The 27,647-nt window shown below is 50.4% G+C and overlaps 1 protein-coding gene across 2 annotated transcripts in view; it reads left to right on the plus strand.

Annotated features, from left to right (window-relative positions):
- ANKRD11 (ankyrin repeat domain 11) overlaps positions 1 to 27,647 on the plus strand; it is a 1,181,327-nt gene that overhangs the window by 776,160 nt on the left and 377,520 nt on the right. For both annotated transcript variants that reach the window (XM_086945797.1, XM_086945798.1), the window contains exon 5: positions 24,658 to 24,796. In XM_086945797.1, coding sequence (XP_086801923.1) covers positions 24,658 to 24,796 — 139 coding nt within the window. The remainder of the gene's footprint in view (positions 1 to 24,657; positions 24,797 to 27,647) is intronic.

Consider the following 27,647-nt stretch of genomic DNA (forward strand, 5'->3'; position numbering starts at 1 on the left):
CAAGGTCCAATCTCTCCTTTAAAAAAGGGTCAATAGAAATTGTACCCTTACAACGTCAGGGACTCGGAGTATACTCCCTCTATTACTTCATTCACAAAAAGGACAATACCTTAAGGCCCACCCTAGATCTCAGGCCACTCAACAGTTACTTTGCTTCAGAACACTTCCACATGGTCGCACTACAAGAGGTGACCGCATTAGACATTTGTATTTGTATTGGTTATTTGTAAAGCGCAGACTATCGCTCCGAAAGGAGCATCCTGGCGCTAATAAAACAATGTGCATACAGTTACAAGTACAGAATTAGATGGTGGTCATTACGTAGTCGTCTGGAAGATTAAAAATCCAGGTTTTAAGGTGCTTCCTAAACTGGTTTTCCTGAGTCAGCAATCTGAGGTTCTTAGGCATTGCATTCCAGGCTTTGGATGACAGGAAGATTAAGGTCTTACCCCCCTTGGTTTTAAAGTTAAATTTGGCCAATTTAATTAGATTGTCTCCTGCAGATCGTAACATCCTAGGAGGGTTGTAGTGGGGGTAGCGCCTAATGAGATACTTTGGGCCTTCATCGTTAAATGCTCGAAAGGCGACAATCAGGATTTTAAATAATATCCTCTTATGTAGAGGCAGCCAGTGAAGGGTCTTTAAGGCCGCCGACGCTGAAGATTTCCTTGGCAGTTTAAGAACGAGTCTGGCAGCTGCATGTTGCACGTTTTGAAGTTTTTTCAGTGTGACTTTTTTTAACACCTGCCATCAGACCATTACAATAATCCAGATGAGCGAGGATTAAGGCCACAGCCGACAGCTTTTCGTGAGTCAATGGGCAGGAAGTCAAAACATTTCTTTAAAGATTTTATAATCAACTTCCTGCCACATTCCTCACATGCTGGTCAAATGACAGCTCTGTGTCAAATAAGACACCTAGATTTCTTGCTCATACCACAGTTTGTGGGTGAGCAGGAGAATCCACCTGCCACCATTTGCTGAGACAAAAATTCTGGGACTTTCCCATCGGAAGAATCTGTTTTATTTACATTGCATTTGAGATGGTTCCTTTCCATCCAAAGAAACACATCCTCAAGGCAGTTCTTGAGGTTTTGTTCCGCATTGGTGGAGTTCTTCTCAAGAGGCACAATAAGTTGCGTATCATCGGCATAAGATGTCACAAGTATGCCGTATGACTCAATGAGGGAGATGAGAGGAACCATATAAATATTGAAAAAGAGTGGGCTCAAAATGGAGCCCTGAGGAACTCCAGACAATACTTTTGTTTCCTTGGAAAGGAAAGGACCCAAGGCAATTATTTGTGATCTCTCCGTCAAAAATGAGATAATCCACGCCAGTACTACCCCCGAAATTCCAATATCTTAGTGTCCCTATCAATATTGGATGGGAGATGGTATCGAACGCCGCTGTGAGGTCTAATAAAATCAGAACGGCGTTCTTTCCTTGGTCCTGCAAGATTTTTATGGAGTCAGTGATTTCAATCAGAGCTGTTTTCGTGGAATGGTGAGACCGGAAGCCCGATTGTTGGGGATGAAGAATATTGTTGATTTCTACATATCTTTTTAGTTCTTTGTATACCATCTGTTCGGTAATCTTGCCCAGGACTGGGAGAAGTGAAATTGGACGTAGATTGGCCAGCTCAGAGATGCATACTTAAATATTCCTATTCATGCACCGCACCACCATTATCTTAGTTTACAACTCAAAAGCCAAACCTACCAATGCAAAGTGTTAACCCTCGTGGTCACTACAACTCTGAGGGTTTTCACCCAATGCCTTGAATGTAATAGTAATTCAGAAAAGGGGGTGGTGATGAGCAGAGTGTCTGAATTAAGCAGACCACTCTTACCCAGTCCAAAGATCAGGGCTTGATCCATCACCGTTTTTTAGCTCACTGCACCATCCCAGCTCAGAACCTGGCTACATGCAAATTAGTCTGACCCTGGCCCAGTGCTTCATGGGAACAGGCCAGACCAAACTACCAAGCCAATTCTTATACTGGGAAGGAAACAAGCTTCCGGGGACTGGTTTCTGGCATTTCAGCCGTCTTTGGCCCGGCTTGCGAACAGCCAGGTCTTCAGCTTCTTCCTGAAGGAGAGGTGGTCTTGGGTCAGGCGCAGGTCGGGAGGGAGGGAGTTCCAGGTCTTGGCGGCCAGGTAGGAGAAGGACCTTCCAGTTTCTGGCATTTCAGCCGTCGTCGGCCCGGCTTGCTTGAATCCTGATGGTGCAATGAGCAAGGGACTCACATCTGAGTATACCCTTCCACGCTTATGGTGGACAAAAACGCCAATATAGGTGTGGCAGGGTATACTCAGACATGAGTCCCTTGCTCACTGCACCATCAGGATTCAAGCAAGCCGGGCCGACGACGGCTGAAATGCCAGAAACTGGAAGGTCCTTCTCCTACCTGGCCGCCAAGACCTGGAACTCCCTCCCTCCCGACCTGCGCCTGACCCAAGACCACCTCTCCTTCAGGAAGAAGCTGAAGACCTGGCTGTTCGAGCAGTAGCGGACCCCCCCCCCCCCCCCACACCCCCCCTCCCCCCTCCCCTCTTGAGACCCTACGGGTATGTAGCGCGCTCTACACGTGTCACTGATTGATTGATTGATTGTTTCCTTCCCAGTATAAGAATTGGCTTGGTAGTTTGGTTTGCCCTGTTCCCATCATGCACTGGGACAGGAACAGACTAATTTGCATGTAGCCAGGTTCTGAGCTGGGATGGTGCAGTGCGCTAAAAATCGGTGATGGATCAAGCCCTGATCTTTGGACTGGGTAAGAGTGGTCTGCTTAATTCAGACACTCTGTTCATCACCACCCCCTTTTCTGAATCGTTTTTGGCCACTATAGGTGTGGCAGGGTATACTCAGACATGAGTCCCAAGCAAGCCGGGCTGACGACGGCTGAAATGCCAGAAACCGGTCCCCGGAAGCTTGTTTCCTTCCCAGTATAAGAATTGGCTTGGTAGTTTGGTTTGCCCTGTTACCATCATGCACTGGGACAGGAACAGACTAATTTGCATGTAGCCAGGTTCTGAGCTGGGATGGTGCAGTGAGCTAAAAAACGGTGATGGATCAAGCCCTGATCTTTGGACTGAGTAAGAGTGGTCTGCTTAATTCAGACACTCTGTTCATCACCACCCCCTTTTCTGAATTGAATATAGTAGTGGCAACTCATCTCAGAAGGGAAGTAAGTCTTTTTTTTCCATATCTCGATGACTGGCTCAACAAGAGCCCATACTACCAGCAGTGTCTTCAGGACACAACAGTTTATCAACATTTTGCACAAACTGGGGTGTACCCTCAACATACTAAAGTCTCACCTGCAACCACTACAGATTCAGCCCATCCTAGGTGCAGGACTCAACTCCGTTACAGCCAAACCCTATCCAATTCCAGAAAGAGTGCAAATGTTAACACAAACATTTCCTCTTTTTTTAAGCACAAGCTCATCTCGCAGTAAAGGTGGTGATTGGCTTGTTAGCTATGATGTATTCAAGTATAGCCATAGTACCACACACTTGCCTAGACATGCGCCCCCTTCATCGCACTCTGCAAGTGGAGGGGCTTCTACAAGAATTAGTGCTAGTATGGCCGGTGACCCCTCGCTCTCTGCAGTGATGGAACAGCAACAACTTGTTGCAAGGTCGTCCCATCAACGCCCTTATTTTGCAAGTCCACATTGCCACAGATGCATCCCTTCATAGGTGGGGAGCACATATGGAGGATCTCTGGTCACAGCTTATGGACAGTATATTAGAAACTTCTACACATCATTTACCTAGATCTTCTAGCTATTCAACTAGCCCTCAAAGCTTTTCGCTAACACCTACACCAGGAGGTAGTACTAATACTCACAGACAATATAACTGTGATTCATTATATTTAAAAAAAAATAAAAAAGGGGGATGCGCTCCTTAAAGCTATCTCCTATCAGAGCACATCTGGCACTGAGCAATCTCTCACAAAATCCACCTCCTAGCAGAATACCTACCTGGGGTGGACAACTACTTTGCATATATGCTCAACAGGTACACGAGTGGGAGATCAACCTACCACTACTTCAGAAGATGGGGAACACCAGACATAGACTTTTTTGCCCCTCGCCTCAATGCAAAGCTTTTCCTCCAGGATCCTTCAATCCAAGGGCAATGCCTTATGGATAAATTGGTCAGGAGTATTTGCCTACACTTTTCCTCCTCTCCCACGTATTCCATGTGGGGTAATGAAGTGAACACAAACGTCTTGAACACTAATCCTAGTAGCCCCAGAATGGGCACGACATGGCTCACTACCCTTCTACAACTATCTCTAGTGCTACACGAGAAACTACCTCTTTGGCCACATCTGCTGACACCGGATCAAGGAAAAGTAATGCATCTCAATCACAGGCAACTAAATCTAGTGATTTGGCTCCTAAAATCCCAGAATTTGGGCATCTGAAATTACCAGACGTATGTATGGACATCCTTAACACCTTGGCTGCTAGGGGTTTTCCCCTCCTGTGCTGAAAAATTGAAAATGCCTGAGTTCATGACGAGCTCAGCTCATCATAAGCACAGCTCCAGTGTGCCTCATGACGAGCTGAGCTCGTCATGAGCATGGAAGGGGTTAAACAAGCTCGTAGGCCTACAACTACAGCAGATTACACTGCAAAATGTAAACAGCGTATACATTACTGAACTAAACAAATCCAGCATTTAGAACCCGCAGTACTAGTCCTTATAGGTTATCTTCCATCTGCAGCAAGTGGAGTTCGCTTACTTATCTTTCAGAAAACACTTAGCAACCCCAGCTGCCTATATGCAAGACAAGTAACATATGTCCCTATTTAAAATACCAGTAATAAAAGCTTTCATGGAAGGACTTGAGTTATTCCACCTTGAACCTTGAACCTAAACATTGTCCATACAAGCCTTATGAGACCGCCATTTGAATCGCTTCATTCATGTCCACTCCAATTCATGTCCACTCCAATTTCTAACATGGAAAGTTGTCTTCCTATTGGCGACCGCGACCGCGACCCTTCCCCCCCGATGGCCGGGGTCCATGCAGGCGGGGCCCCATGGGACCATGGGACCAGAGCGATGCCATGCGCCAGTCCACAACCGGTGGCCAGCGAACGGCCTGCAAACTGAGGCTCGGGGATGGAACTGGAATCCCTTTAACAGACTAAACTTCCTCTTAGCCTTAATCGTGCTTATGCACACTGCCCCTTAGACTGGAAATGTTGTCCCTCTCAATTGAGATTATGGACGGTGGCCCGTTTCGCCACTGCCCCTTTGGTATTTCAGTGGGTCTTGCCCACAGTTGGTTAATGTTGTTTATTGTTTTTCCCCTACCTAATGTCTACCTGAACAATACTGAGTGTACTACGGGGGGTGGGGTTGGGCATGCTGTGGATAGCGATGGGAGAGCCCCTGGTGGAACTGCTGCTGGCACGTGGGACGGGGTGGAGCACACACCGCTAATATGACTTCGATTAAGATATGCACTTGGAATATTAGAGGAATGCACACACCCGCGCGCAGATACCAGATATATTCCTACCTGAAAAGGCAGCAAGTACAGATCGCACTCCTGCAGGAAACACACCTATGCGGGGCGGAAGTGGCTGCACTGCGGCGCAGGTGGAGGGGTCAATTGTACGCCACAGAATACTCCTCGTTTGCCCGTGGGACACTACTGTGGGTTAGGCCGTGCACCCCTTTGACGATGTCGGAAGTGCTCCCGGACCAGGGGGGGAGATATGTGCTTGTGAGGGGTAGGATGGACGGGCAACCAGTAGTCCTGGCGTCCGTTTACTCTCCGAACACAGACCAGGGAAGCTTCCTGACACACCTATCGGAAAAGTTGGCGCCCTGGCACGGGGTCCCCTGGGTACTGGGAGGTGACTACAACACAGTGCTAGATCCTGTACTGGACCGCTCGACCCCACCCAGGCCAGATGCTACATCTTTAGGGGCTGCAAAGGCGTTCACGAGATGGGCGACACAGTGGGACCTCAAGGATGCATGGCGCGCGCACAACCCAGACACTAGGGTATACTCATATTACTCGGGGGCACACGCGCTACATGTCCGCCTAGATAGATTCATGGTGACAACGGAAATGCTGCCGCAAATCACTGAGTCACACTATCTCGGTCGGACACATTCAGACCACAACCCACACACGCTGGCAATAGCATGGGAGCGCCCACACCCACCCATCCCCACGTGGCGGCTACAACCTGCCCTCCTACTCGACGCCCCCTTCAGAGACGCCCTACAGGCCCGAGTAGCGCAGTACTTCACCGACAACTCGGGCACGGCGTCCTCCCCGAGTGTGGAATGGGACGCCTTCAAAGTGGTGATACGGGGTCACTGCTTGAGCACACAAGGGAGCATACAGAGGAAGCTGGAAGCAGACCTATGCAGGGTGGAGGCGGACCTGCTCCATTGGGAGCGGGAGGCGGTGTCCGGCGCGGTGACCACCTACGGGAGGCTCGCGAGGAACATGCGGCACTACTGGAGAGACTGAGGCACGTCAACTTCGCGGCTCACTCTGCGCGGGTGCACCAACACGGCGACAAGCCGGGGAGATTACTGGCTTGGCTGGTCAAGCAGGAGTCCCGCACGGAACCGGTATCCGCTATTCGGACAGCTGAAGGGGAGATCGCGTACACACAAAGTAGGATACACCGGGCATTTGTGGGGCACTACCAAGCCCTATACAAGTCACAGCTGAGGGTCTCTGCGGCTACCATCGCGGATTTCCTTGCTGATATCCAGCTGCCTTCCCTGACGGACGAGCAGCAGGGAGACTTAGGAGGCCCATTTACCCAGGAGGAAATGCGAGAGGCCATCTTCGCGTTGTCCAACGGCAAGTCTCCCGGCCCCGATGGCCTGCCAGCCGAGTTCTTCAAGGCTTGCTCGGACGTACTGGTCCCGGAGATGCTCAAACTATATACACATGCGATCGAAGACTCCGCGCTCCCGACCTTGCTTAATGAGGCGAACCTGGTTTCGCTGTTGAAGCCAGGCAGGGATGGCACGTGTATGGGGTCCTACAGGCCCTTAGCCATGTTGAACACGGACTACAAGGTATTCACCTCCCTGCTGGCCCTCCGCCTGACCCTGGAGGTCCCGGCGCTGGTACATGCCGACCAAAACGGGTTCATGCCGGCGAGGAGCACTTCCCGCAACTTGCGACGCCTCTTCCGAGTCCAGGAAGCGGCCACCACACACTGGCCGAGGTCGGGGTGCCTCGTCTTAGACCTAGAGAAGGCCTTCGACTCGGTGGAGTGGCCGTACTTAGGTGCGGTGCTGGACAAACTTGGCGTGGGGGAAGCCTTCATGGACATGGTCGGGCTGCTATACCAGAGACCTAACGTCCGCGTGCGGACGGGCAACCAAGCTACTGTCGGAGACGGTGCGGGTACGCAGGGGCACCAGACAAGGCTGCCCCGTGTCGCCCCTTCTCTTCTCCCTGGCCATAGAACCCCTGGCAGCTCTACTGCGGGACAAGGGAGTGGAATGGGGGATCCCGCTGGCTGACGGGGTGCACACGGTCTCGCTATACGCGGACGACCTATTACTCTATGTGCGAGACCTCACTGCGGTGCCTGCAGCGCTGTCGGACATATTCCGGACCTTTGAGGGGGTGTCGGGCCTCAGGGTCAATTGGACCAAGTTCGGTGTATACGCCTTCAGCCCGGAGCTGGAGGAATGCGAGGTACACCTTGGTGGCGCCCGGCTTACCTGGTACCCGACTACGTTCAAGTACCTCGGGCTACAAATCTACAGAGACCCGCAGAATATACTGGAGGGCAACCTGGTGCGCGCCGTGTCCTCGCTGAGGGCCCAGATGAACTTCTGGAAGACACTGCCATTGAATGTGCCTAGCCGGATTGCCCTGTCTAAAATGATTGCGCTACCGAGACTACTCTATCACTTTGCAAATGTCCCAATGTATGTCCCCACAAGGATCTTCCGCGAACTGGAGTTGATGCTCCGCGGCTTAATCTGGAACACGGGGCGCCCGCGAGTAGCCTTGGCGAAGTTGTACTCCCCGACGGCGGAGGGAGGGCTGGCGGTCCCTAATATGGAATTGTACTACCTGGCAGCCCAGCTGCAGTGGGTTACATACTGGCTAAGCGACACGCACCTGGATGACACCGCCAACGCGGACTACCAATGGACACACCCGCAGGTGTGTGCACTGTTTCACCCGCTGACCAAAGGTCCTCGCCCTCTGCCCCTTCACATGGCCGTAGCCCGCAAATGCTTCCTTCGCTGCTTGAAGCTGACACAGAACGTCAGGCCATACGCCCCCGCCCTTCCCCTACTGGGTACCCCCCGGAGGAATGGGATGGTGTCACTACGCAACATGGAGCCCTGGGTTGCAGCCGGAGTGGAGACAATGGGAGACCTCTACACGGACGGGGGCCTGCTTCCTTTCGCGGAACTATCAGCGAGCACAGGCCTACCGGCGGGGCAATTCTTGCTCCATGCGTCAGTGATAAGGACGTACACGGAGTCCTGGGGGGATATCCAGGAGGAGCCACCGCTCCATCACTTGATCCAATACCTACATGTTATGGGCAGAGGCTCACACATTACACACTGGCTGGCACAGGCGCTCCTCATACACACCCAGAGGACCACACAACCGATTAGGGACAAGTGGGCGGCCCACCGAGGGAGGGAATGGACAGACAAAGAATGGAAACTGGTCCTAGCCAGCCCTGTGAACGTCCCGCGTAACTCCCGCTTCCGCACTATTCAGCTGTACATACTGCATCAGGCATATCTGTCACCTGACAGAATAAATAAATACTTTGCGACGGATACCGCAGCCTGTCCCAGGTGCGACCTGCGGGACGCCGACATCTTGCACATGCTTTGGAGCTGCCCGACCCTGTCCGCATACTGGGGGGAGGTGACATCGCTCCTGACACACAGCACAGGCCCGGGGCTACCTACCACGTGGGAGGCATGCGTTCTTGGGCTATACAAGAGGACTAAATAAAATAAAACACAGGCCCGGTTCTGGGACCTAGGCCTTATCACGGCCAAACGCCTGCTCACCAGACACTGGAAAAGAAGAGAACCGCCAACCCCCGCACACTGGTACACATCCTTTATTAACTGGGCCAGAGCAGAGGGCACGGCGCTGCGTGGAGAGGAGATAGCAGGTTTGAGACAGTTCCCGATCGCACATGTCTGGGATGACATCCTAGGATCCCTGCGGGGGGAGGGCGAGGCCAGGGGGCTCACGCAGAGACAACTGAGAGGGGTAGGCGCCCCGCGAGCGGCGACACCATAGATAGGACTGCGCGCTGCGCACCCCCCCCCCCCCCAGATGAGCAACACCGACTCCCGGAACACAGGCCGCGACCACAATTGGACACACACACACACTGGGGCTCTCCACCACACAATGGCCCGGCCACTGCACTTAGCACTATAGCCTAGACACAACCCCCACGAGTACACTCCCCCCCCCCCCCCCCCTATTCCCGACGCCCCCTACACACCCCCACGTTAAACGTTTCGCACTCCTATTCTTACTAGCTGCGTGTATACCCACCATCACACAGCGGCGGACAGGTGCCGCTACTTGAACCCTCGGCAGGGAATGCGGGAGCAGGTGACACCCACAGTCAGTGCAAATGGGGAGACACATATGTCTTGCCACACACGCCGTACACTGAACCGGCAGTTGGGGTGACATTACCGCTCACCGGGCCCGTACCCCACCAGCTTTACAGCTACTCATGCAAGCGAGCCATAGATCCCACATTTCACTGACGCGCCACCAGTGCATACCTCACAAGTTGATGGGACGATGGTGCCGTGCGCGCCGTTGGTACGTGATGCGGCACTGGCACCACAGACACACTGGGACACACCGTAGTGAGCAGCCCTGTTTTTATGCTGAGGAGTTAATGGTTGAGTTATAGAAAAATGTAAAATGAGACGTCAATTACAGGAATGGTTGTGCAATAAATGTGAGGAATATGTACAAACTATCTGTGACAAAGCACGCCAGACAACGAACGAGACACTGCATAATGCCTTCCCCTGTACCCTATGCCCCAACAATGCACGGACTACTTGCAGCCGGCCCGCAGGGTTGTAGGCTTGGCTATATGTATTGCATTTTTTCTCACAATAATAAGTCTTAAAAAAAAAAAAAAAACAGATGGATCCAAAATTCCTACCCAAGCTGGTCTCAGCCTTTTTTACAAGTAAGACCATTGAACTACCAATGTTCTTTTCTAACTCGCGCAGTAGCAGAGAGAGCCCTGCATACATTAGATATCAAAAGGGCTATCATGTTCTACATTTAATCTTTTAGGAAAACAAAATGATGGTCTCCTTCAACAAGCCTCACCAGGGGGGCACCCATATCAAAGGCAGGAATTGCTTTTTGAATAGTTCGATACATTCACAACTGTTAAAGAGTTCTTAGTGCCACCATTGGCTCATTCTATATGAAACCAGGAAGCCACTATGGCTTGTATAGGGAATATCACTATAGAGGATATTTTCTGAGCAGCAGCATGGAATAACACACATTAATTCACAAAACACTACTGTCGATGTCTTAACAGATGAACAAGCAAGAGTGGGTCAAGTTGTACTTAAAACACTATTTCAAATGAGTACTTAAACCAGTCGCTAGCCATCGCAAAGGGGAGCACTGCTTTACATTCAATGCAGAGCATATGTATCTACAGCCAACACATGCTGCGAATGGAAGGTTTACCCTGTAAGCATCTGTTTGTAGCCATTTTGCCATTTAAGAAGTCTTTATTCGATTATTTCATCTTAAGACGTACATACACAATATACACAATAAAATAACAAGTTCATATAAAACAGTTGTAACCGACATACATATAGTAGGTACAAAACATTAATTCATTATATCATTAAAGTATTAAATCGGTTGATATAGACATTCTTATAATGGGTACATAACAATAGGTTAAAATACAATATAAAAACCAGGAAGATCAAGATCTGCAGTTAAAAGTTACTATTTAAATGTACAAAGGCAATCCTAGAACTGGTTGTTTTTTATATAACAAGTTCTAATCACCCACGCCCATCCGAGGAATTTATTCACACCAGTAACAATAAGAGGGGTTAGATTGGTTCTTAAGAGCCTGCTAGCCTCAATAGCTGAGCGAGTACCCAGGGATCTACAGACTGGGCCGAGCCATTTGGACCTTGGAGCTGCATAGAGTGGGCAGACAAACAAGAAGTGATCAACACTTTCACTCAAACCTTGACAAAGAGGACAACATTCTGACCCCCTTGAACACCATTTGTTGGTAAATACCCATAAAGGCAACGTACCACATCTAAGTTGATGGAACAGCTTACGGTCCATGGGTTTAGTAATTAAGTCCCAGCATTTTTCAAACTTAGAGGCATCTTTGTATTCAATGAACTTACTAGAAAGGTTGTTTGCAGGCAATCTCTGATGACGGTTTGTCGTCACCCAGTCCCAAAACAATGCTTTTAATGTTTTCTTTGTGGGAAAGACCACCAAATCAGGGGCCACCCAAAGATTAATTAACCCTAAAGCAAAAAGTGACAATTTAAGATCTCTAAACCAACTTATATTCGATGAACCAGGAATGTTTCTAACATCAAGACAGGCCTTTGCATACAAGTTAAGCTCCAGCATCGTCCATAGGTGCCTCCAGAACGACAGTGGGCGAAATCTAGCCTGCTCTTCAACCGGAAGATCGTACATAAGTGGGATCCTTGGTGTTGACTTTGGCAACCCCGTAGCTACCCTGAGAAATTTGTTTTGGGCTAATCTCAGAGGGTCCAAGTTGCTATACCCCCATCTGTTTGTAGCGTGTAGTGCTGTAGAATTATATGCTCCCACCCTCTTCCCTGGAAGCTTTGGTTGCAGTATTTCCTATTATATCTGATAGACATCTTCCTTGAGTTTGAATTTCCCAGGTGTCCGACTGGATCAGGAAAATTTTTCTTTGCGCAATACCCCTGTGCGCTGGTAGATGGCGTCAGTCGGCTCCATGTGGCAGCGTCCGCACCGTTGTGACATCTGCATCACCTATATAGGCGCTACCATGGCACGCTGACAGTTGTAAACTTTCCATACCACCCTGCGTGGATTGTGAAGGGCTACCCTCTGTCACTTTTTGACAGTCTTTTTTCAACCGCGCCACCCCCCCCCCCCTTTCTTTTTTGGTGTAAATTTTCCTTATGTCAAAGACTACTACTGGCATCAAGCTGTAAGGCGCCTGTCACCACGCCATGTAGGTGACTGACCCACACCTGGTTTAACTTTGGTCCTTGGAGCGCGACTACGACTTTGAAGTCATGCTCAGACTGACGAGCATTGACTCCGAAAACTTTGAGGGAGCCCTCTCTAAAGCTGTTTGCCCCCCTAGGTCTAGTTCTCGGTACTGGTTGAGAGGAAGTTCTGGGCACCACTTCCAGATTCCCAAGTCTCTGGCATCCCACTCGAAGTAGTGGAGTCTATCCGGTAAGAAGCACAAAAAAAAGTCAAATCCTGTTCCGACTTCTCCCCGTCCTTGTGCTGATGCGACGGATTCTCAGTGCTCTAGGCCTCATTCATCGAAACCTGAGCCATGGTTGGTTCTGCGCTACCCAGCTTTCCTGTTAACCAGAGCGACCCCCGCCCAGTTCATGTAATTTTATGATCCATGTGCCTCATATTTGGGTAGCCTGACCCTGCCGGCACGCCTTCGGGCCCTGCAACCTCAGAGGCGGGCTCCATAGAGTTCCTCACTGGCGCCTCTGGTCCCGGCGCTGATGACTTCCCCCAAGGATCCGGTGATGGCTCCGAACAGATGCCGGTCATACCACTGTCACCTTCCCCAGCACCAATACCTTGCCAAGACTCCTGGTGACACCCACAAGCAGCATCAGCCCCATTCTTATCCCTGATTACCCGGAGCCTGATCGGTGCCGACAGAACACCCTAGGTTGTAGGTCGCTCTCTCAGCCGTATTCTGAAGGGCTAGGAATGGAGGAATCACTGGACCCTTTACCAGGCCAGCTTTATGAAATGGACTGGTATAAGAATTGGAGGAGGCAAGCGGACTGGATACCTCTTCAGATTCTGGCCTGCTTTTTCCCGCAACCGTGGCTAGGGAGGAGAAAACATCATACGCTATGGTGGTGCGAAGAGCAGCTGAGGTCCTGGACATTCAGTTCCCTTCAGTGGCGGTCAAGACTAATATCTTGATGGAGGTTCTGCAGCCAGCTATCTCCTCCTCAAAATCCTTGCTACTTTTCAATGAGGCCTTAACTGATTTCCTACTGGGAACCTGGTTCAAGCCCAGCACAGGGGGTCCTGTGAATAGGACAATAGCCTGCTACCATCGCCCTTCACCGTGTTGACCACATTTATCCAGTATTTGGGTGTTTTTCATAGATTCACATGCCTGAATCATTCCCCGTCGTCGAGACGGGAGCCTCCGGTATATAAAAAAGTAATGTCCTATGACATACATATAAAAGAATAGGCCTAAGGGTCTCACCTTAGTGTCCTATCTAGGTCCTTATGTAGGGACCAAACAGAGTAGGCCCAAGGGTCCCACCTTGGTAGCCTATCTGTGTCCTTTTGTAAAAAGGACCAAAGTAAAGAGAAACAACCAATCAGCTACTACCTCCCTCTAGAACCTTCCTGTCAGGAGCCTCAGTCTCTCAGAAGTTCTACCGCAGGTTGTGCTAGGGAGTCTCCACCTGAGTTCTCCTCAGGAAACTTAACTTTTCATCATAATTCGATATTTTCTCGACTTCTTTGCTATGGCTGATAGCCGGAAGAAAGGACTCTTTCGAGCCTGTGTTTCTTGTGGCAAAAAAAGGCTTCACGTGCACATGAGACCTGTTTATACTGTCTCTACCCCCACCACCATGCCAAGGACTGCAAAATATGTCGTACTTTCTCCCATAAAACCCAGAAGGGCTGGGAAGGACGTCTTCTGATATGGCTGAACAGACTTAAAAACAAGCCAGAAAGCGACTTGGTTTCTGAAGGTGAGAGCATGTCTGGCGCCTCGCAGTTATCCTTGAAGAGGCCTAGGGTTTCCTCTCCTGGCCCCTCAGACACCCCTCCTAAGAAGGCCAGAAAGTCTTCAGAGGGCAAGCCACCTGTGTCTGACAAGGACCTTCCTGTCCCCAGGAAGCAGTCGCTGATTGCAACGACGACGACAACGTCGACGGCCTCCTCAGCGCTGAAAACCGTCTCTACGTCGACGACGACAGTGTCGACGACGACAGCCTCGTCGGCGTCTTCCTCGTCGACGAAAACGATACCTTCATCGTCGACGAGTAGACCGCTGTCATCTACTGTTCCCTCGACGACTAGGACTACGTCGTCGTCAATGACGCGGTCGACGCCGACGACACAGTCGACGAAAGCCACAACGTCGACGAAGCCTCCATCGTCGACGAGGAGCACCCAGTCGACGGCGACGAAGCCGGCGATGAAGCCGTCGACGACGGAAAAGTTGCCGTCGGCGAGGACACAGTCGACGAGGACATCGACGACGGACATACCGTCAACGAAGGGAAAAATTCCGTCGACGACGGAATGCTCTTTGGTGGCACCATCGACACAGGCGTCGACGGCAACTGGTACCTGGAAGGAGTCTGAGCTGCTCTCACATGCTATGGATACCCAGACGTCCCATGTCACAATCAGGATTACTAAAAAACCGATAACACCGGCCATGACATCGCCTAGTAAGGTGCAACAACTAACACCATCCTGCTTCTTACAAGACCAGGAACTGGATGAGGAACAGTTTACCCAGGCCACTAGATCTTCGGAACTGGTGCTTAAGTGCCAGAGTACAGATGAGGAGCAAGATGTTGAGGAACCTGTGACTCAAGCTGTCCATACTCAGGTACACACACAAGTGACACCAATGGTGTGCCTGCCAGCATCCTTAGTTTCGGACTTGCGATTCCTCATCCAAGACTATAAAGAGTGGTTTCCAGAAAAAGCCACTCCTGTTGCTCCTCCGGCTCCGCAGGTACCTGCGCCCGTACAACGACATAAGCCCCCTCCGCTGGTACTTCCTAGAACTCAGGATCCAGCACAAGACACCATCTCGTCCGATGACTATGAGCGGGACCATGAAGAAGGGGAAGTCCGCTACGATGACACAGACCCTGACGCAGACCAGGACTACGTCACTCACTCTCCGGCCTCTCCAGAGCCACAGTCTTCGGAGTCTCCACCCGCAGACATTGGCGGCTTCCATAACCTCATTGAAAGGGCAGCCAAAAGTTTCCATATGTCCATGGAAACACAGGAGACTGAATGTTTCCTCTATGATTTTAAGGAACCTGCGAAGAAAACAACAAGATCGATCCCGATCATTGACTACCTACTGAAACAGGGCAAACAACTCATGCAGACGCCAGCTTCTCTGCAGGTAGTAGTGCCCAGACTTGACAAAAAATACAAAGCTACATCTTCGGCACCAGCATGCCTTACGGGTCACCCCAAGGCAGACTCCGTGGTTACTCAGGCAGCGCAGAAGAATTCGCGAAACCCTGCATCTCCCTTATCAACACCACCCGATAAAGAAGGCAGGAAGCTGGATGCCATCGGAAAACGCTTTTCCACCACGTCTGCGACGACGATGAAGATCGCCAATTCTATCGCACTCCTGGGCTGCTACAACAGTCAACTCTGCGCGGACATCGCGCCCTACCTCGCTGACCTTCCAGAGAATTTGAAAGAGGAGGCACACTCGCTACTCCTTGAGGGCCAAACATCGGCTTCGGAATTGATCGACTGTGCCATCGACGCAGCCATGACTGGCTTCAGACAGCTGGCGGGCGCCGCTGTTCTAAGACGTCAAGGTTGGCTTAAGGCCACCTCCTTCCGACAGGAGGTTCAAACTAAAATAATCGATATGCCGTATGATGGCGAACATCTTTTCGGCGAAAAGATCGATGAAGCCCTCACCACAATCAAAAAGGACACACCGATACAGCCAGAGCTCTGGGAACTCTACAATCTAGAAATCAGTCCTCTCGTGGCAACAGAGGGAGAGGACAATCTCGTACAGAGGTTCCTACCAAAATAGGTCCTCCTATTCGTACTCCCAGGGCAAGACGCAGTTCCAACAGCGTCAAAACCAGTCGGGACGTCAAACTTCCTACAACAAATCGTCCTACAGGGGAAAAGGTCAGAAGAGACCCGCGGGCAATCGCCAATGACTCTATCAATTGGCCAGCCCCTCCTCCATCACATTCTTTACGACTTGGAGGAAAACTCTCCTTTTTCCTACAGAATTGGCGACAAATAACGACGGACCGGTGGGTTTTACAACTTCTCCAATTCGGCCACTCACTGGAATTCCTTTCAAATCCCCCAACGACACCACCTGCCAAGCGCCCTCACAGACACCTACGGCTGCTTCTTCAGGAAATCGCTTCCATGCTTCAAAAGGGCGCAATAGAAAAAGTTCCACACGCCCAAAAGGGGGAAGGATTCTACTCCCACTTCTTCCTAATTCATAAAAAAGGCAAGAAATGGAGACCGATCCTCGACCTGAGAGCGCTCAATGTGTTCCTAAAGAAACAGTTGTTCCGTATGGTCACACTACAAGAGATTCTGGGACTCCTGGAAAAAGGCGACTACATGACATCACTAGATCTTCAGGACGCCTACTATCACATCCCTATCCTCCAAGGACACAGGAAGTACCTCAGATTCACAGTAGCAGGAATCCACTACCAATTCCGTGTTCTCCCGTTTGGCCTCAAATCTGCCCCACGGATATTTACAAAATGCCTCTCTCCTGTCGCAGCCTTTCTTCGTCAACAGGGACACCAGGTTTTCCCATACCTGGACGACTGGCTGGTAAAGGCTCCGTCGGCAACAGCCGCAGCCGCGTCTTCCAGCGCCTGTCTGCATCTTTTCCGCCAACTAGGCCTGACCCTCAACAGAGAGAAGTCATCACTGAAACCAAGCAAAGTCATCACTTTCCTTGGAGCGGCCCTGGACACGGAATGCGCAAGAGCCTTCCCATCGCAGGAGAGAAAATCGAAACTGATCTCCTTAGCCAAGTTAGTGGCATCCAAAAAGACTCTGGCTGTCCGTATCTTCAAGTCGCTCCTCGGCATGATGTCTTCATGCATTCTGCTCATCCCACACTGCCGTCTAAAAATGCGCCCCCTTCAGGAAGAACTGACAAGGCAGTGGACACAAGCTGCGGGATCCTTCGAAGACCGCATACGAGTCACTCACTCTATAGTCAACCATTTACAATGGTGGAGGTCGACCAAACACCTGTCGCAGGGACTGCCATTCCTGCTTCCGGCGCAACCACATGTAGTCACGACGGACGCATCCCTAGAGGGCTGGGGTGCGGTCCTGAAAGAACTACAGATCAACGGCAAATGGACGCCGCTGGAATCAAAACTCCATATCAACATTCTGGAGCTAAGGGCAGTCTTTCTGGCGCTCCAATCGTTCCTCCCACGCATCCGAAACTCCCCAGTGCTCGTCAGGACAGACAACACCACGACGATGCACTACCTGAACAAACAGGGAGGGACGCGTTCTCTCTCTCTCTCTCTCGAGAATCTCAGAGTCTGGAATTGGCTCCTCCAGCATGGAATAACACTCAAAGCCGAATACGTTCCGGGCAAAGACAATGTCCTAGCGGACGCCCTGAGCAGGGAACAGTCTCTATCCCACGAATGGGAGCTGGATGCGGAAGCGATAAACTACATCTTTGCGGAGTGGGGAACACCACAGATAGACCTCTTTGCCACCAGGGAGAACGCCAAATGCCCAAACTTAGCAAGCAAGCAGGCTTCCCCAACCAGGAACACTAGGGAATGCATTTTCCATAGCTTGGCGGAACGTGTTTGCTTACGCCTTTCCGCCATTTCCACTGATACCCAGGGTAATCAGGAAGATGAAATCGGAGCCCTGCACCCTGATTCTCATCGCCCCATCCTGGCCGAGGCAGCATTGGTACACGGAACTTCATCGCCTGTCTATCCAACCACCTCTTCGCCTACACAGTCATCCGACCCTGCTCACAATGTCCCAAGGACAGGTTCTCCACCCGAACCTGGGCCCTCTGAAGTTATCAGCCTGGCTCCTGAATACCGCGAATTCAGCCACCTGAACATTCCACAGGAGTGTAGAGATGTCCTCGCTAGAGCTGACGGCACTAAAAAGACCTATTCCCTCAAATGGAAGCGCTTCTGTGTCTGGTGTGCGAAAGAAGACCTACACCCTTTCCATGTCACCCCACAGCAACTGCTGCCATATCTGCTACATCTGGCGCAGTCAGGACTTGCACATGCGTCCATCAAGGTACACCTAGCAGCAATATCCAGGTTCACAAGAATTTCTAAGGGTCCTTCCCTGTGGGCGGACAGGCTCATCAAACAATTCCTGAAGGGCCTATTCAGGCCCTTTCCAAGGCCAAAACCTATCCCTCCGTCATGGCAACTCAACGTGGTCCTTCACCAACTGATGAAGCATCCCTTCGAGCCTATCCACAAAACGAATATCAAATTCCTGTCGTGGAAGACGGCCCTCCTCCTGGCCTTAACCTCAGCCAGAAGGGTCGGTGAATTGCAAGCCCTCTCCATCCAAGACCCTTTCTTACAATTCAGAGAGGACAGAGTCATCCTGCATACTAACCCACGATTCATACCCAAAGTCCCATCGGACTTCCATCTTAATGAGCCAGTGGTTCTCAAATCGTTCTTTCCGAACCCATCTACTTCGGCTGAAAGAACGCTGCATTCTTTAGATCTTAAGAGATGCCTCAAATTCTATATTGACAGAACAAGACAATTCAGAAAATCATCCCAACTCTTTGTCGCATTCAGCAGACCATGGAAGGGCATGCCCTTGACGAAACAAAGTATATCAAGGTGGATCTCTTCAGCGATAACTTTCTGCCATGACAAGGCTGGGCGGCCTTTGGACTCGCAGGCCAAAGCCCATTCCACGAGAGCCATGTCCACGTCTGCCGCACTGTTTGCTGGAGTGCCACTCCTGGACATCTGTAGAGCGGCGACCTGGAAGTCCCCGCATACCTTCACCAGACACTACTGCTTGGATGCTGAGCTGACAAGACGCAGCAGTGGGCAGAGCAGTGCTTCGCCATCTATTCCAGTGAGTTGAGCCTTCTTGCTTCCCACCATCCTTGACTGGTATGCACATCTCTTTTTTACCAGATACTACATGACATCGTATGTTGTTGATTTACAGTCGCAAATGTTTCATATCTGCAGACTTATGTATGCTGTACCAACACAGAATGTGCATATTGTATTGCTTGCTACTCTGATTCAGGCATGTGAATCTATGAAAGACACCCAAATACTGGATAAGAAATGCGTTACTTACCTGTAACTGCAGTTATCCAGTATTAGTGTCTTTCATAGATTCACATGCACCCTCCCGCCTCCCCTGGAAGGACTCACCTCTCTCTAACAAGTTTACACCTAACTAGCTTGGTGCGTACGAAAATCTGAGAGACTGAGGCTCCTGACAGGAAGGTTCTAGAGGGAGGTAGTAGCTGATTGGTTGTTTCTCTTTACTTTGGTCCTTTTTACAAAAGGACACAGATAGGCTAGCAAGGTGGGACCCTTGGGCCTACTCTGTTTGGTCCTTCCTACATAAGGACCTAGATAGGACACTAAGGTGAGACCCTTAGGCCTATTCTTTTATATGTATGTCTTAGGACATTACTTTTTTATATACCGGAGGCTCCCGTCTCGACGACGGGGAATGATTCAGGCATGTGAATCTATGAAAGACACTAATACTGGATAACTGCAGTTACAGGTAAGTAACACATTTCTTCCTCACCAACCCACCTACCCCGAGAGCTTGATGGTTCAGGCCTCTACCTCCCAAAGTGCATTCCCTTGCACACCCCCGAATAGTAAATCCAAGGGGCTGGATAGCTGGGCCAAGAATTTATTTTCTTCCACCAGCCTTCATTGTGGCTGGTGAACACCACATGCTTATTGGGCCATTACTCTCACACTTGGTGGGAAACTGTTGCAAAAGTGCGCCCACAGGTCCCAGAGGAAGCCAAGGCCATCCTCTCCCAGGCAGTATCAGATAGGAGAGATGCAGCAAAGTTCGTCATTCATTGTGGTCTCGACACAACCGACTTGCTAAGCAGATCGATATTATTGATAGTGGCTGTTCAATGCCACGACTGGTTGAGGACTTCTGGTTTTTGCAAGGGATGTGTCCAGGCCCCTCCCATGGTCATGCCTTTTGATGGCACTCATCTCTTCGGAGACCAGGCAGACCTGGCGCTAGAGCACTTTCAGAACTTGCGAGCTACTGCCAACTCCTTAGGCATTTTACTGGCCATTCGCCCCCAGTCTGTTTTTCGCCCCTTTTGTGGTTGCGGAAGGTGATTTCAGCCGTGCCAGCCATATCCCAGCCACAAGGTGCACAAGACCTACAGCCTGTGTGCCGCTGTGGGGGTGGTTCATTACGGCCCAAAGTGGGTCGGTGGCCAGAGGTCCGGTAAACCTCTCAAGATCATGGGCGGCCATTTAGTGGGAGGATCAACCATCCCCCACCACTGGCAAGACATCACCTTGGACAGGTGGGTCTTCATGATAGTCAGAAGGGGCTACTCCCCTTCGAGAATACCACTCCCTCAATGCCTCACGCTTACGACTGGCTGACTGAGGATCACCTGACCTTGCTTCAGGGAGAAGTATTGACTCTCTTCGCCAAGGGAGCAATAGCGAGGATTCCAGCACCAGAAGTAGGCTGTGGTTGTTATTCCCTCTACTTTCTGTTCCTGAAGAAGGAAAAGGGGCTACGCCCTATCCTACATCTGCGAGCCCTCTACTACTTCCTCCAAAAGAAAAGTTTAAGATGCTCACTCTAGCTCGGGTCTTATCTGCTCTGGACCCAGGAGACTGGATGGTAGCGTTGGACTTCCAGGACACCTATTTTCACATTCCCGTCTGCACATCGGCGCTGCCTGCGGTTTACAGTACGCCACTAGCACTTTCAATTCATCATACTCCGCTTTGGCCTCACTAGCGCTCCTCGGGTGTTCACCAAAGTATTGGTGGTGGTCGCGCTCATCGGCACAGATTGGGGGGTGGGGTGCCAGCTTTCTCCATGGCGACGACTGGCTATTGAAGGCGAGCTCGCCCCAGGCTGTCATCTCCAACTCCTGAATGCTCAAACCTCCTGCATTTGCTGGGATTCACTATCATCATGTCAAAGTCACACCTGATTCCCTCTCGGACGCTCCCTTTCATTGGAGCTGTTCTGGACACTGTGCAGTTTCGTGACTATTCTCCCTAGCGGTAATTCGAAGATACTCAGGCTATGATACCGATGTTTAAGCCTCTATCCTAGATTTTGGTGAGAATTACTCTGAGGCTTTTGAGCCTCATGTCCTCTTGCATTCTCATAGTGACACACGCCAGATGACATATACTGGCTCTTTAGTGGGACCTCAAGTGGCAGTGGACATAGCATCAGGGGAATTCCTCCAAAACGTTCCAGATCTCAGAGAACTGTACATGATCTGCAGTGGGGGCTAAACAACCACGATTGGGTCAGAGGCAGATCCCTCTCCCTTACCCAACCAGACCACTCAGTAGTGACATATGTCACTTCTGGGATGGGGCGGCATTATGGCAGAGGTGGAGAACAGAGGACTGTAGTCTCCGTGAAATCCAGACTTCACATCAACTTGCTGGAGCGCTGAGCAATTTGCTTGGCATTGAAAGTCTTTCTTCCTTCAATCAAGGGAAAGCTCTTTCAAATGTTCACGGACAACACCACCGCCATGTGATTCTGCAACAAACAGGGGGGATGAGGTTGTTGAGCCTTTGTCAGGAGACCCTGCGTCTCCGGGCATGGCTGGAAAAACAGGGCAAATCCCTGGTGGTTCAACACCTGACAGGTTCTCTTAACACCAGGGCAGATTAACTCCGGCGTCGTTGCCTTGCGACTCATCAATTGCGTCTCCATCTGGAGGTAGAACAAAGCGCCTTTCAACAGTGGGGACAGCCTTGGTTAGATCTGTTGGCCTTTGCTGAGAATGCGCAATGTCAGCAGTTTTACTCACTGGAGTTTCCAAGGTGGCACTCACCTCGTAGACTCTATATCTCTAGTGGAGCTCAGGCCTCATATACTCCTTTCTGCCAATACCACTTCTGTCTAAAGTCCTCCAGAAGATCAGGAGCTACCGGGCCCAAGTAATTACTGTGGCTTAGGACTGGGCACGTGGAGTCTGAAATCCCGAGCTTTTCCAAATTGAGCAAAGATCCTCTGATAAGGCTGCCCCTTCGGGAGGATCTTCTGTCGCAGCAGCAGGAGAGGGTCCTCCACCCGAACCTGTCAACTACTCCTTCTTGTGTGGAGATTGAGTGGTGGCAGTTGATAGCATTCAACCTTCCTCCTGAAGTCTGTAATGTTGTTTTGGCAAATCCAAAAGGATCCACCTTCACGGGGGTTCAGGAGAATGTGTTTCCTATCATGGTAGGATGCACTCAGTGCTTGCTTAAATACCCCTCACACACCAAAAGGGCCCTTGGTGTCATGCTTCATCATAGGGGTCTTCCCGCCCTGCTGCGGGACGGGGCGTGCTACGACCAGCGACTACGCGGGAGCACTGATTTTACAGTACTATGTGTGATGTAGAGGCAGTGAGAGGAAGGGTCAAGGGTGGATGCGGGAAGTGAATTAAAAAGAACCTGACCTCATGGACTTAAACTTTAATAGGCCATAGAGGCTGGTGCTGTTAAAAAGGTGGTGCGGAGTGGTCCTGCATGTTATGTGCTTCATCTTCCGATCAAGTCAACATGTTTCGAAGCATCAAGGCTTCTTCATAAGGACTAAAAGTGTTCCCTTCAGTATTCACTATGTTGCTATCAATTTGTGCTAGAACAATGTGCTATAAACGAGAGGTAATTAATTTTCGGCTAGATGCCTCTATCAGATGGACAAGTTACTTGCCTTTTGTAAAGCCTTATCTGGTAGAGACATTACCTAGCCGCAGATTTCTTTCTGACCTACCCTACCTCACTACATTGTGGTTAGGTTTTTAGAGTCTGGCTGTTCCCTTTCAGGGACCTAGTTGTTCAAAACACACCAATGTCTGTGCAATTCATGCCTCCGCGCTTAAGTCACGTAAAGTAACTGACAGCACGTCGAGGTGGCACCTATATAGGTGACGCGGACGTAACCACGGCGCCCACATCGTCACGTTGAGCTAGCTCAGGCCAGGGGTATTGCTCAAAGAAAAATCTTACTGATCCACTCAAACACCTTACACATTCAAAGGTAAGGAATCTGCGGATATAAGGCATTACCAAAGGTAAGCAACTTCTCCATCTAACACACTCAATTCCACACTCGCACTTCTACACATGTTTCTCTCTCCTCTCACTATATTACCCCCTTTCTAACCCTTCCTCCGATGAGCTAAAAACAATCCAACAATGGAGCCGAGCAACTTGTGCGATGCACACCACAGGAGGAGTCACTATACCTCATGACTCAGACTTCTTCGAAGAAAAACTACTTTTGTTTGTCTGATCCTGGATGGCAAGGTAATGCTAAGCATATGAATGTATGCGGTACAAAAGGGGGTGGTGATGGACGGAGCATCTGAATCAATCAAACACTCACACCCAGCCAAAAGACCTGGGTTTAATCCATCACCGTTCTTTAGCCAACTCTGCCACCCCAGTTCAGACATGGCTATATGCAAATCAGTCTGACCCTGTGCCTCATGGGAACAGTCCTGCCCGAACTGCCAAGCCATGTCTTCCCTGGACCAGAAACAAGCTTCCGAGGACCGGTTTCTGGCATTCCAGCCGTCTTCAGTCCGGCTTGCTTGAATCCAGTGGCAAAGTGAGCAAGGGACTCACGTCTGAGCATACCCTGCCACACTTATGGCGGCCAAAAGCGGTACAAAAGGGGGTGGTGATGGACGGAGCATCTGAATCAATCAAACACTCACACCCAGTCAAAAGATCTGGGTTTAATCCATCACCGTTCTTTAGCCCACTCTGCCACCCCTGTTCAGACATAGCTATATGCAAATCAGTCTGCCCTGTGCCTCATGGGAACAGTCCAGCTCGAACTGCATATGAATGTATGGCACTACAGGCTACGAATAGATGCTTACAGGGAAAGTTACATTTTCATTCAACATCATTTGGTTCCTCTACAAAGCTTTACTGTATATATGTATGTAGCCATTGATATCGCACAACTCCACCCAAAAAGCAGCGGAGCACTTGTCTGAATCAAGCACCAATTCCAAGTTTTAGCATGGAGGTCCTGTGGAATCTGGCCTATTTTCAAAGAATTCTTTCCGCCATCTCTTCTTGAAGAAGCTTCTGATGCTTGGTATGTATCCAAGATGGTGGGAGAAATCATGAATGAGAATTTGAAGAAAACAATGAACACTTGTAATGCTCCCTTTTCTTATTATCTGTACTGTCTTACTATAACATCCTTCTCAATCTTAAACAGTTTAGCTCCTGCTTGAGCACAACCTTTAAATGTTAATGTGTTAAATTCTGTGTCCATATATTTGCGTTTTAACAGATCAGTCAGTATCAAAGTATGTTAAGGGTTTCTTCCATTCAATTTTCACAGGATAAAGATAAAGTTTCCCTGAACAAAACTCCCAAGTTGGACAGAAATGATGCCGGCAAGGAGGTGAAGGAAAAAGCAACAAAGAGAAAATTACCTTTCACTGTTGGAGCAAATGGAGAGCAGAAAGATTCAGATACAGGTAACTGAAAATGAATGGACAGTGCTTCCCATCTTCTCTAGTGCACCCGATCATTCCCTGTAAAACGTCTATCTTCCTAATGTGAAGTCCTATATGCACAAGCATTAGTGAACAATCCTCTATCTAATTTTCATTACTAATGTGATGTATGTGAAAATATTTGAATGGCTGCCATACCCAATTGTTTAACCATTTTGCTGCAGAAACCTTTTTTAAGAGGCATTGCCACGCTCCTGGAGCCCTGTTACCTCCTGTGAATCTACATTTTTTATGGTGCCTATTTGTTATTCTCAAAGAAGCTGTGAATTTAGGTTCAACCTCAGGAGTGACAAAACACTGGTGTAATTATTTTATTATTGAAGCTATGCCTGGAATTTATTCCAAATTCCATTGGTTCCTCTAAAGTATTATCACCCTGCTATTCCTCAGCATGGGTCTTTTTAGGGAAGCGCTACGATACCTCCTGGTATCGTAGCGCTTCTTGCTCCACGCTGCCTGGGCTCTGCTTGCTATCTTTTGGGGTCGCATTCCATCTCATTTCATAGCGCCGCATTGGGCCTCATGTTTAGACGCTACTTGTGCTTTTAACTTAACTTGATTGGCTACATTGATTAGAGACGCACTGTGCCTGTGAGGAGACGCTACTTGTACTGCATTTCATTGTTGCCACATCCCATAGCGCTGCATCCTGCTTCAACGCGCTGTAAGCATAGCGCTGCTGTGTATTTTAATTTTGTGCTCACTGCTCGCCCCATCCTCTCCCTGATCACTGTTGTTTACTGCTGCTGCCATTTTGTTGTTTGGCCAGTCCCAGCCCCGTCCCTCCAATCACGCTCCCGCCTCCCTGCTGACCCTCCCTCCCACTAAGAGTAGAGACCGACCCCACCCCCCATGTGAGCTGTGACCGTCCTGTCCTGCACAGAAGCGGCCGCTCCACGCATTCCCTCCTGGTATCGTAGCGCTTCTTGCTCCACGCTGCCTGGGCTCTGCTTGCTATCTTTTGGGGTCGCATTCCATCTCATTTCATAGCGCCGCATTGGGCCTCATGTTTAGACGCTACTTGTGCTTTTAACTTAACTTGATTGGCTACATTGATTAGAGACGCACTGTGCCTGTGAGGAGACGCTACTTGTACTGCATTTCATTGTTGCCACATCCCATAGCGCTGCATCCTGCTTCAACGCGCTGTAAGCATAGCGCTGCTGTGTATTTTAATTTTGTGCTCACTGCTCGCCCCATCCTCTCCCTGATCACTGTTGTTTACTGCTGCTGCCATTTTGTTGTTTGGCCAGTCCCAGCCCCGTCCCTCCAATCACGCTCCCGCCTCCCTGCTGACCCTCCCTCCCACTAAGAGTAGAGACCGACCCCACCCCCCATGTGAGCTGTGACCGTCCTGTCCTGCACAGAAGCGGCCGCTCCACGCATTCCCTCCTGGTATCGTAGCGCTTCTTGCTCCACGCTGCCTGGGCTCTGCTTGCTATCTTTTGGGGTCGCATTCCATCTCATTTCATAGCGCCGCATTGGGCCTCATGTTTAGACGCTACTTGTGCTTTTAACTTAACTTGATTGGCTACATTGATTAGAGACGCACTGTGCCTGTGAGGAGACGCTACTTGTACTGCATTTCATTGTTGCCACATCCCATAGCGCTGCATCCTGCTTCAACGCGCTGTAAGCATAGCGCTGCTGTGTATTTTAATTTTGTGCTCACTGCTCGCCCCATCCTCTCCCTGATCACTGTTGTTTACTGCTGCTGCCATTTTGTTGTTTGGCCAGTCCCAGCCCCGTCCCTCCAATCACGCTCCCGCCTCCCTGCTGACCCTCCCTCGCCCCTCCCCTTCCACTATCCACTTATGACAGATGTTTTTGCGCGCAGCGTTCACGCGCAGCGACCGCGCCCAACCCGCGCCGAAGGTGCGCCAAAGGTAAGCCCGTCTACGCCCGTCCGCGCCTGGACCGCGCCCAGCGCCAGACCCCCTGCCCATCGCGCTCCCCAGCCCCCCCGCATTACCTATGATGCCGCCTCCCTCCTAGCCCTTGACCCCGGCCGCGCCCCCACCTGCGTCCAAGCCGCTCCTGGACACACCCATGGACCTTTCTCCTGCTACTCCTGCAGATTCAGCGGCACCGACAACATCTCCGCTACGACCACAACACAGATTCCCGACCCCAACCACCTAGAATGCATCCTTCTCAACACCCGCTCGGTCCACAGGCACGCCATTGACCTTTGGAACCTACTAGACACCATCTCTCCTGACGTCGCCTTCCTAACGGAAACATGGATGAACGCCTCCTCCGCCCCTGACATCGCCATCGCTATCCCTGAAGACTATAAGATCACACGCAAGGACCGCACCGACCATACAGGAGGAGGAATCGCTATCGTCCATAAGAAATCCATCCGCATTTCCACCAACTCCGACGCCAACCTCGCTAACTCCGAACACCTTCACTTCCAGATCCACATCGACCCCAAGACAACTCTCAGAGGCACCCTCCTCTACAGACCACCAGGACCCCGCGCAAAATTCAGTGAAGACATCACAGACTTCATCACCCCACACGCGCTCCCCTCCAAAGACTACATCCTCCTAGGAGACTTCAACTTCCACCTCGAAAAGCTCAACGACCGCAACACCGCCACCCTCTTGGACAACCTCGCCAACCTCGAACTTAAACAACTGGTCACTTCCCCCACCCACATCGCAGGTCACACACTCGACCCAATCTTCACCTCCAGCAACCATGTCTCCTTCAGCCACACTACGGAGCTCCTCTGGACTGACCACAGCTGCGTTCATTTCGCCTACAACAAACCAAAACCCATCAACCACCACCAACCAACTCT

The sequence above is a fragment of the Lissotriton vulgaris genome, chromosome 12 (assembly GCF_964263255.1).
Source record: "Lissotriton vulgaris chromosome 12, aLisVul1.2, whole genome shotgun sequence".
Classification (NCBI taxonomy): Eukaryota; Metazoa; Chordata; class Amphibia; order Caudata; family Salamandridae; genus Lissotriton; species Lissotriton vulgaris.